This window comes from Enhydra lutris, unplaced genomic scaffold (genome assembly GCF_002288905.1).
Source record: "Enhydra lutris kenyoni isolate GAN:26980312 unplaced genomic scaffold, ASM228890v2 scaffoldscaffold24, whole genome shotgun sequence".
Taxonomy (NCBI): domain Eukaryota; kingdom Metazoa; phylum Chordata; class Mammalia; order Carnivora; family Mustelidae; genus Enhydra; species Enhydra lutris.
The window spans coordinates 5,656,660-5,668,393 of NW_019154108.1; the positions used below are offsets into that span (position 1 = coordinate 5,656,660).

General features: G+C 38.1%; 1 protein-coding gene across 3 annotated transcripts in view; it reads right to left on the reverse strand.

Annotated features, from left to right (window-relative positions):
• Positions 1 to 11,270, reverse strand: part of LOC111150845 (maelstrom spermatogenic transposon silencer) — a 36,903-nt gene extending 25,633 nt beyond the window's left edge. The window contains exons 1-5 of one of the 3 annotated variants that reach the window (XM_022508475.1): positions 11,077 to 11,270; positions 10,721 to 10,813; positions 9,310 to 9,409; positions 8,213 to 8,368; positions 6,248 to 6,289 (exon numbers count right to left, since the gene is read on the reverse strand). In XM_022508475.1, coding sequence (XP_022364183.1) covers positions 6,248 to 6,289; positions 8,213 to 8,368; positions 9,310 to 9,409; positions 10,721 to 10,813; positions 11,077 to 11,208 — 523 coding nt within the window. In that variant the 5' untranslated portion in view covers positions 11,209 to 11,270. Of the gene's footprint in view, positions 1 to 6,247; positions 6,290 to 8,212; positions 8,369 to 9,309; positions 9,410 to 10,720; positions 10,814 to 11,064 lie in introns of all 3 variants that reach the window. The other 2 variants (XM_022508474.1, XM_022508476.1) reach the window with 2 other exon arrangements.
• Between the last annotated feature and the right edge of the window lie 464 nt (positions 11,271 to 11,734).

Consider the following 11,734-nt stretch of genomic DNA (forward strand, 5'->3'; position numbering starts at 1 on the left):
ATAATTAAAGTACAGCTTTTTCCTAATAGCCATTTGTTTTAAGTCAACACAAACAAGGTATTGCACTGCTATCAGTTGGTACAGATGCTTAGCTCTTTAAAATTTTTTTTAAATTTTATGTAAATTGTTGAGTATTTGAAATAACCCACTTCACCTGAATGGGTCTTGTCTACCTTCATTAGTGTTTAAAGACCATTTGCTACCAAAGTAAATCAGTATTTTTAATGTGCTTCCCTTAGTTTTTGTTATTAGCTAGTTCTTGTAAGCATTTCCACCGAATCCTGAGGTGAATCACAAGGAAGCTTTTTTCAAATACAAATCACCACCAAAAATTTAAATTTATATATAATAAATATTTGGCTCTATTTTTTTTAAAAAGATAAAACCAAAAAAGTAACATTTTATGAAGATGAAAAGGAGAATGATTTACTTTCTGCAGCTCTGTTAAAACTTAAGTTACTAACTTGAGAAAGTGAATTTGGACTTAATACAAAAATTCTTATTTTAGCACAGTAATATGCTTTGAACTGTATACATATTAATCAATGGCCTCTCAAAAGTATAGTTTAGGTACTAAAGATAAAAGAAAATGCATCTTTAAGCATATCTTATGGAATCTTTGACCACATATATGTTGTTAGATCTATGTATTATAGGGCTTTAAAAAATTTTTGTATATGAAATTTTTTCATGTGATAGTTAAACACATCTTTAAAAGCACAGTCACAGATAAGAAACAGTATAGGATTTCCTTGAAAACTCCTGCAATGTTTAATTTGGAGGCAGCTTCACACTATTTTATTGGTGATAACTACTGGCTGAGCTCTTTTAACAAGTAATTGAGAACAACTCATATATATTCCTAACACTTTGTTCATTTGCATTTTAGAGTAAGCCCCAAATAAAACAATGGAAATGTATATAGAACTATTAGTTCTTACATGGTTTAATTATATCAAGATATATGAACTTAACTTGCTTTAAGATAAGCAAACTTTCCACTTTTGTCCAATTCACTGTTTCTGTTAAAATAACATCCCTCCATGGGTGGAAAAAATAAATAAATAGAATAAAATAACATCCCTCTCCTACGTGCTCTTTTCTTGACTCAAACAAAGTATTAACCTAAGGTCAAAACGTGAGAGAAACGACTGATACCAGTGTCTTTACGACAATACCAGTAAATCTGGGGCACCTGTATGGCTCGGTTGGTTATGTGTCCAACTCTTGATTTCTTTGGTCATGATCTTGGGGTCCCAAGATTGAACCCCATGCTGAGCTCCAAACTCAATGGGGAGTCTGCTCAAGATTCTCTCTCTCCCTCTCCTCCCTCCTGCTCTAAAATAAATCTTAAATACCAATAAATCGGTCATACTCAAAACCAATTTTTTTCAGTCTATATGAATAAACAGGTATATGAAGAAAAAAGGATGAAACCAAACCAAATTTGACAGGAAGAGATCCAAAGGTATTCCAGCTACCCAAGTTATTCAGCACCAGTTTTAAATAATTATATCTGAGGAGATCAAATTATTAATTTCAGCATATAGTTATAAAAAAAGGATACAGAACATACAATTGCTGATAATGACAGATTAGAGAAAAGCTGAATAAATGAAACACCTGCTTGAAAGCACTGCTGACATAAAACTGCAGTAAGGAATTAATTACAGGTCCAAAATCCAGGAGAGGAAGAAATGCTAGAGAGCTTGATTCTGGCATTTGGGTTCATTGGTAATCTGGGCATTTACCAGTTCTGGAAGAGGAGATTTAGAGTCCAAGAAAATGAGCAGTTCTCAACAGACCTAGACTTGAAAGAATTAAAAATATTACTCCAAAGACCCTTGCTGGCTACATCGGTGGAGCAGGTTTTGACTCTTGGTCTTTGGGTTGTGGGTTCAAGCCCCACGTTGAGTATAGAGATTACTTAAAAATAATATCTTCAAAAAATATTACTCCAATATTACTTAAATACCTTTTCATTACATACTTAATATATACAATTGTCTTCTGTTTTCCATTGTTTATGCCATGAAGTCAATTCAAATTTCACAGATGATCCTTTGGTGGTAATCTACTATTCCCCATTTTTTAGAGATCAACTAGGAATAGATGGCATTCTTAAAATATCTAAACCCAATTTTGTATTATCTCAATCTCTGAAATTGGATTAAGGTACTCTCAGATGGCTAGCGGCAGCAGCCTTCTGACAAAAATCAATCATAATTTTTTTAAGAAGAATAACAAGTTTTTATATCTACTGTTCAGCACTCAAAAATAATGAGACATAGGAAGAGATCTGATACCTTGACTGAACATCAAGATAACCAACAGATCCATAAAGAAGATCTCTATAATAGGGTTATCAGACAGAAGACTTTATATGTTCAGGAAAATAAAGAATATTGATAATTTCAGCAAAACCGTTAAAAAATAACCCAAGGTAAATTAAAAAAACTGAAGACACATTCTCTAACCCATGTTAGGATGGCAAAATATTAGCAAACCAATTTCTTTAAGAGCTATATAGGGACTATGCTCAGTTTACCGCTGGAATGGAAGACTGGTTAGCAAATTACTAGATGAACAAATCATGTGAGACACCAAAAAACCACTCACTATAATGTGCAACTGGTATCTCTAACCAAACTGGGAATAGAAGGGAACTTCTTTACCAGGATCAAGAGTACATACAAAACATGAGAAGGAAAAAAACAAAAAGCACAGTGAACAGCATACTCACTGGTGAAACATTAGAAGCTACAGAGTTCTTAGCCAGCACCTTAGACAAATTTTTAAAAAAAAATTTTAAAAGTTTTAAATAAAAAATAGATTAGAAAAAAGTCATTTCACAGATAGGACTATATAAAGAATTCACTAAAAACTCAATTATAGCTTAGCAATGGCTAAATAAAACTAAAATGCAAAAGTAAATAAAAATATAATTTTAAGAGATATCACTTATAACAAAATTTATAAGCTATAAATTTAACAAGATATTAAGATCACTGTGAAGAAAATTTTAAGTATTGTAAGGCATTACAGATCTAAAAAAATAAGAGTAGACCCCTGTTCACAGATAGAATATCAAGAAGCTGCCAGTTTTCTCCAAAATGATCTGAAGATTTAAAGGTAATCAAAAAGTCAAGAATAATGTTCTAAAACAAAGTCCAGAAGCTTGGCTAAGTATTAAAATATTGTGTTTAACAGTATAGATACCAAAAACCAAGTAGACCAATAGAACAAAATAAAAGATACGGAAAAGACACAGACATCAAGAGAAATGTGGCACCACATACTGACAAACAAACTGATTATTGGATAAATGATGTGGAGACAATGGATTATCCACGTGAGAAAAAAAAAAATCTCTACTTCACACCATACAGAAGTCAATGTCAGGTGAATTAAGAACTTGGATATGAAAAACAAAACTTAAAAACTATCTTCTACGGCTTTCAAGTAAAAGAGGATTAAGACACCAAAACCCCTCAAAACATAAGGGAAAAGATTGATACATTTACTAAATTAAAAAAATAAAAACTATTTTCATTAAAAGACACCATAATGACATAAAAACAATAAAAAAAACACAAGGCACAAACTGAAACACAGGTATCTGCACGTAAATCAATAAGCAGGTACATAATAAAATTCCACAAACCAATATAAAGGACAATCCAATAGAAAAATTGCGAAAAGGCAATGTTGAGTTTAAAAAATACAGGTACAGAAAGAAACACATAATATTAATTAAAAGTTCAAAAAAAGCAAAATTAAATACATAATTTAAATATGTATTCGCAAGATGGCTGTCGGGCTCAGTTGGTTAAGTGTCCAACTCTTGATTTCAGTTCAGGTCACGATCTCAGGGTCATGAGTTTGAGCCCCAAGTCGGGCTCCACATTGGGCACAGAGCCTGCTAAAGATTCTCTCTCCCTGGGCCCCTCCCCTCCACCGCCCCCAAACCTCTGCTCATGCACATGCTCTCGCTCTCTCAAAAAAAAAAAAAGTATTCAAAATAAAACTATTCAGAAAAGAAATGACTAGCACAAAATTCCAAAAAGTGCCTCTGTTATAAAGAGGGAGGGATGGAATCAAGGAGAGAGAGAATGGCCCTCACTGATAGCTCACTGCTCTCGGTATCATTCTTTGTATATGAAGATTCTAAAAGCTGCCAGACCTTTTGTAGAGGAAGCTGCAATCAGTTTTCAAAGCTTTGTTTTAAAGCAGAACCTCTCTCAAGAAAATTAAGCAATAATATGGAATCAGAATTCTTGAAGTGGGGGAGACTGAGGACAAAGACCTCTCAACCCTACAAATTCATACAGAACACGAAGTACCGCTTCCAAGAAAAATATGGCAGTGAGGGTGGGGAGATCAATAGATTCTATATCAATACCTTTTCCAGATTTGAAATTCTTTGATTCGAACGTGCTAAACCTAACGCCCATCTATGAAGTCTTCAGTTGCTCTCACTTACGCGATTTCATAAAAGGTCAGAGAACAGCACGGGAGCATGTGAAAGATCTACACGCACATTCCTTAGCTTCTACTCACTCTTCATCCACACGTACATCTGCTTCAGTGTATATTCCTCTATGAAAAATCATCTTTTCCTAAGCATCAGGCTGATTACATCAGCATAAGCATTTTTTTTTTAAAGATTTTATTTGACAGAGATCGCAAGTAGGCAGAGAGGCAGGCAGAGAGAGAGAGAGGGAAGCAGGCTCTCCACCGATCAGAGAGCACAATGCGGGCTCGATCCCAGGACTCTGGGATCACGACCCGAGCTGAAGGCAGAGGCTTTAACCCACTGAGCCACCCAGGCGCCCCAGCATAAGCATTTTTAGTTATTATGTCAACATGGCCGTCCCTTTAATACAATCATTTATTTACCTTCTTTAGCTGGCACACTTCCGAGGGTTATCAAGTTGGCAATTTAAGGCCTGTCTAAATTGGTGAGCTCCAAAGTGGCTTACCAATGAGCTTTCCTGAGTGAGACTGTGATCAATTTTAAGTAGTTTGAAAAATAAGTTAAGAAAACATTCCTAGAATCTTTAATAGGTTTCTGTTAAACTGGTTAACTTGAAAATGTAAAAATAAGCCTTAAAAACTGTTTTAAAATCAAGTATTTATCAGAACCAAAATAATAAACAGTAAAGCCAGTGGCATTCTCACAAATGAGTCTGGCAAATAGCAAGGATTCCAATGCACTCAAAGATGAACAAACCAGAAACAGCTTAAGTAAAATGTAGTTAATTCACCAGCTAAACTTCTGTTTTTGTCTTATCACCACCTATTTGGTGAATAACCTCAGAGGATGTAACACATGGGGAGATTAGCTCGGTTCACACTTCAAAATCTACAACGGAATTTTTCTTCTGTATTATAAACTGTTTTTCACTCAAAGCTATAAAGGGACCAACTAAAAAAATTTGCCCTTGCCTTGTTCCAAAGTCTACTGCCCTGATTCCAAGCAGGCAAGCAAATAAAAAGGTCTAGTACATATTTTTCACTAAGACCAGTAAAAACTCAAAAGACATAACCAAAGGGATTCTAAAATATTCTCTTCATTTGTAAAGAACGGCATTACAAATAAAATAGCTGCTTGTTACAGCAGATTTGAAAAACTGACTTCTAATTGCTGTCTAACTGCTAGTTGTCTACATTTTTAAGTTAAAAAAAACAACTTATTAAAACAATGACACTTTTGAATGTAAGTTAAAAATAAAACTATTATGATTTTCATTCTAATCACAGAGGAAACTAGTTAAAACCTAGTTCATAGAAGAGTTTAGTTCAGAGCTTAGGTACACAGTCATATACTTTGGTATCCCATAAGTCTATTTAATTTTAAAGTTTTAAAGTTTTTGAAGTTTTTAAGGATCACATTCACCATCTACCATTTCTATGAGGATTCTCCAACAATAAGGATGTTATTCTCCCAACTTAAGTTTTATGTGTCCATGTAAAGCAGTAACTTTTTTTTTAAGATTTTATTTACTTATTTGACAGACAGAGATCACAAGTAGGCAGAGAAGCAGGCAGAGAGAGAGGGGGAAGCAGGCTCTCTGCTAAGCAGAGAGCCAGATGCAAGGCTTGATCCCAGGACCCTGAGACCATGACCTGAGCCAAAGGCAGAGGCTTAACCCTCTGAGCCATCCAGGTGCCCTAAAGCAGTAAGTCTTAACCAGGCACGGACGCATTCAGTGCCTATTATTCTACCCCATTCCCTTATACTTACTTGCAGCTTGACAATGAAACCGAAATCCTCGTGGAATTTCACCTGTAATACAAAATATTTTATTGAGAGAAGCCCTCTGGTTTTGCTATAGTCATGTATCATAGGATGACCAAATCATAACGCAGATAGGTAATGGCTACTGCTATGTGAAAATACAAAAAAATTAAACTTTCATAGAAGTTATTGTTTTTCTTCACAAAAGAATGAGAACTATTAAAAAGAATTTTGGTATATTATCTAAACTACTTTAAAAAGGAAGTTACTCCTTACAGAAAAGAAATAGTAGATAAAGAGGCCCCTTAACATGACACGTGCACCCGAATGTTTATAGCAGCAAAGTCCACAACAGCCAAACTATGGAAGGAACCTAGACGTCCATCAACCGATGAATGGATAAAGAAGACATGGTGTATATATATATAATGAATACTATGCAGCCATTAAAAACCCCGAAATCTTGCCATTTGCAATGGCGTGGATGGAACTAGAGGGTATTATGCTAAGCAAAATAAGTCAATCAAAGACAGACAATTATCATATGATCTCTCTGATATGAGGAATTTGAGAGGCAGGGCGGGAGCTGGGGGGGTAGGGAGGGAAAAAATGAAACAAGATGGGACCAGGGAGGGAGACAAACCGTAAGAGACTCTTAATTTCAGGAAACAAACTGAGGATTCCTGGAGGAGAGGAGGGTGGTAGGGATGGGGTGGCTGGGTGATGGATACGGGGGAGGGTATGTGCTATGGTGAGTGCTGTAAATTGTGTAAGACTGATAATTCACAGACCTGTATCCCTGAAACAAATAATACATTATAGGTTAATAAAGTAAAAATTTAAAAAAATTTAAAAAGAGGCCCCTTAACATAGGGCCTCATGTACGTATAGCTTTAAAAAAAGTCTCTAAATTCAATCTTTTTAATGTGTTACAACTGTATAAAAAAAAGCAGTTATTAATTTATCCTAAGCAGCAGCTCTCACAAGTGTGAGCAGGATGATTAGTTTCTCTGTCATGAAAACACAAGAAAAAGCACTGGATTATTCTAATGAATTTTAAAGCAACTGACAAAACTAAAGATGAAGTTCTTTTTTTCCCCAATCTCTACCCTCCCTTCACTCTTCTCCCTATAGATTTCTCCTACTTGCCTTTAAACGTATACTGGTCCTGTAACTACCCTCTTGGGAACCTAACTGAATCCTATGCCTTCACTACTACTTGGTTTGCAGGGGTGGAAAACCCTGAAGAGCTGTTGAGAACATCTGAGAGACTCTCAAGTATTAGACTATTTCCATACCTTCTCTTGTACTCCTTAGATCACTCAACAATAGGTATTATTTCCACTTTACAGATAAGCTAATAAGTTCAGAAAGGTTAATAACTTTGCTCAAAGTTACAAAACAACCACAAAACAACAAAAACAAAACAACAAAGTTACAAAAGTGATGTCCGAAGTGAGGGATGGATTAAAGAAATAAAAGAGCAAAGGCATAAAAAACTTTTAAAAAATTCCAAGATGCAAGGCCACAGGTAAGCAAACAACAAACACATTTTCAGGCATACTATCCACCCAATTCTAACACTCTCTTGAGGTTAAAAACTTAAACTAAAAAACTTTGTGTAAACACCTAGTTCAACCAATTAGGATGAGGTCTTTATTACACTTTAAGAACTATATGTCAGCTCTTAAGAAAACAAATACTGTTAAGTAAAGTCAAGATCAAATGCATGGTGTTTTAAGATTTAGCATCTAGGGACACCTGGGTGGCTCGGTTGGTTGAGTGGCTGCCTTCATTCAGCTCAGGTCATGATCCCAGCATCCTGGGATCCAGTCCCACATTGGGCTCCTTGCTCAGCGGGGAGCCTGCTTCTCCCTCTGCCTCTGCCTGTGCTCATTCTCTCTGAGAAATAAATAAATAAAATCTTAAAAAAAAAAAAAGATTTATCATCTACTCACTCCGACTACTTACCAGGATTTATAAACCTATGGAAATCAGCCATAATACCTTCCTGGAGAGAGTATTTCACACAGCCTATTTCACAAGGGAGGAAGCGCTGTGCACAGTGCGGAGGTAGCTCGCCATGGCTAAAAATGTTCAAAAAATAGAAAATGCCTCCAAGGAGAGCTAAAAAGAAATAAATAAAAAGAAAAAAAAAGGTAAGACCACACAAACAGTTGTGAGTTAACTCCTCCACAAAAGCAAAAGTTTTAGAACCATTTTCCTTGTGTTCCTATAATCCTAAGAGCTGGAAAAGAGAAAACTGATCATTTGTACCAGATAAATGAATCAAAATTTTTATAATGACACTTATCAAGAATTACAGTGGTAACCACTCTGCATGAAGCAACAAAATTATTCAAACTTGCAGCCAGCTCTACATAATTTGGCTAAACATAAGCCCTGAATTTTAGGAATGACTTGAGAAAAGCTGTGACCCATATTCAACAAATATGAGAGGTTCGGGAAATAAAGCCAAGTAGAATCAGTATAGAAAAACTCTGATATAAACTATGGACAACTTAGTTCACTCTTCATCTTTAGCCAATATACACAAGAGCACCAATAAATACTCTAGAGGAAGGAAGAAATATGAGAATGTGAAGAGTCTTACTTAACAGGATTGGCCACGTTTAAGACTATTAAAAGTTTATTAATCTTCAACAAATTCAGAACACAAAACAGCCAGAAGGAATAACGAGGATTCTTATTAGGTAAGTTCTTTTCTAGGCTAGCTCAATAGTTCAACCTTTTATAATTTATATGTATTTAAGGGTCTAGCTATAAACACTTAAATACATGAAGTATATTTATTAACATAAAAAGCGGTTATTAACCAAGAGACCAGGTTTTTGTATAGAACACAACAAAATCTCTCCACTGTTATTTCAACAAATGCAAATTACCCGATCTTTCACAACTTTAGCTCCACCATATTCGAACACTTGTAGTCAATTACTCTGAAATGCAGGATCAAAATGAACAGAACACATAATTACTGATCACTATATCACAGTGTCTTGAGCACCCACATTTATCTAAGTGTTTTGCTTTTAGGATTACTCTACCTTGATCACTTTTTAGAGACAAATTTGAAATATCAGGGGGTGAAACATTCTGCCTTGGTACAAGCATGCCTGGCCACTTCAGTGGAGTGGAAACAGGTTTCTAAAGAGGAAGAAAATAATTTGTCACATACCCAAACTCTTACTGGGCACTTTATACAAATATTTAAATTTAGCAAAATAACTGAAAAACAGTTCACAGATTACTTCGGTAATGAATGAGCCCAATGAGTAAACGCGCACGTATTTGTCAATGACACCAACACCCAAAGACAGACAAGGGCAAAATCTATAAATATTCTGAATCAAAAGGTGAGCGGTAAACAACAGTTCAGCTACTGCTGAAAACCATTTTCCCACTACCGATAATCTAAATTAATCCCACTGAGTCACAGAAGTGACCATGTGATTACAGATTTGTAATCTAAAATAATCCCACGGAGTCACTGAGCCCAGTGGCCAAAAGGACATCATTCGACAAAGTTCTCTAAATTGTTTTTCACTTAAAGTAACAGCTCAGTCATGCTGACCCAATGAGGTACATATACAAGACTCAATGAGGTACGTATACAACACGGCTTACATTTTGAGGGGAAATGTCTTATAAGAAATTACAGTTAAAAAAAAAAAAAAGGCAAGGTTCCCCTATATAAGTACAGTTCAACCGATTAGAGCTTCTACCCAAACATACACCTACAAAATAAAAATCTCTCACACCAAAAGCAAGCAAAGCTCTCTTGAATTTCAACCCAATGTTGACAGTTTAAAGAATGGAATTTCACTATGGGAGAATGGAAAGAACACAGAGGGAGGGGGGAAAGTCGACAATTACACTGAATTTCCCGATACAAATCAAGACAATTTTTATTGAGTACTTTATCCTTCTACTACGTGTGAGTTTACTCAAATCAACTTCATTGCACTCTTACCCATAAGGCACACTAGCATTCGCCAGCATGGGCAGGTTTTGTTATTTCAATATTTTAAACACAACAGCGTGCCTGGTTCCAGGTTCATTGAAAGAGAGAACGGTCCAAGCTACTTTTAAACATAAAATAAAGGGGGGGGGTCTTTAATCATAAAGGGGTTTGAAAGGAACCCTTAGAGTTCATGTAGTACAAACCTTAAAACCAACACTCTCATCATTGACCATGATTTATTGGATGCAGGTTTCCCAACAGGGATTCCCCCAGCCTTTCACCACCAAATAACAACACGTGCCCCAGTTAGGGAACCTGCTGGCTTTTTAACAGGCGCCCTAACACCAGGGTGAAAAAGAAAAGAAAAATTCTTCTTCGCACTCAGCGGAATCACCCACCAGCCCACCCTTGGCATTCACCGGCTCGCTCGCTCAGCATCTGGCCAACACGCCTGTGGCCCAGGCAGGGAGCGGCTCGTCTCGGGCCAACCTTACCTGCTTCTCCGAAGGCCCAGCGTCCCTTCCCTGGGCTGCTCTCCACTCTCGAGCCATTTCTGCATATTTCTCCTTTTCCTCCTCCCTCAAAAGCTTGGGGACATTTAAGGGGGTTGAGAAACGAGAGAAACAGCAATGAGTTCCGAGCGCCCTGGGCCCCAGAGGCGGAAGCGTAGACATTACATGTGGTCCCGGCCTTGGTTTGCCCCAGAGCGGGAACAGGGAGGCTTCCCTTCCCTCCAGCAGGGGCCAAGGCGTCACTGGCCTCCTCGTCGCCTCGCCCTCCCACTGCCCAACTGCCTGGTCTGCCCCCCGCCCCCCGGAGCCCCCCTGCCCCCCACTGCCCCCAGTCTTACCGCCCAGTCAGCAGAGCAGTAGGGGATGGCATCAGCTACGCGAGCCACAGGCAGGCCTCGCCTCCGTAACTCGGGGATCTTCTCCTGCACAAAGAAATAGTAGGCATTACGGCTGGCCCTGCGGTTTGGCATGGCGAGCGAGGCCAGGATTCGACGACGCGCGCCGGAGACACCACAAGCCGCCGGCGCCCTCGCCGGGCTCCCGCCCTTAGTAACCGAGGCCGGCGCCTGCGCGCGAAGGCCTCCAGCCCTCGACCAATCAGGGCGCGTTGCGCAGCCGCACTGGCCTCGCTGGGAGGAAAACAGCCTGAGACTGACTCGTGGGGCCGTGGGGGTGGGGTGGAGGGGGGGAGTGTGGTCACAGGTGCAAAGCATTCTGATTGGCTGGGATGAGGCGTTGGTGGGCGTGCTGTCACGTGGAAGGTCTGTACATTATTGCGTAATATGTGTCAAAGCCGGTAGAGGAAAAGAGGACCAGAGAGTGGTTCAAGGTGTTTCGTGTTTTATTACTGTAAAAGGCCGACTCTGTGCCGAGCACTGTGAGGTGTTGGGTGGTGGACAGAGTGAGGAGCACGATAAACAAGATCTTTTCCTTTCGGAAGTTTACAGTCCGGTGGGGAGAGTTTGAGGGGAAGATGATAAAACAAGTGCAATCAAC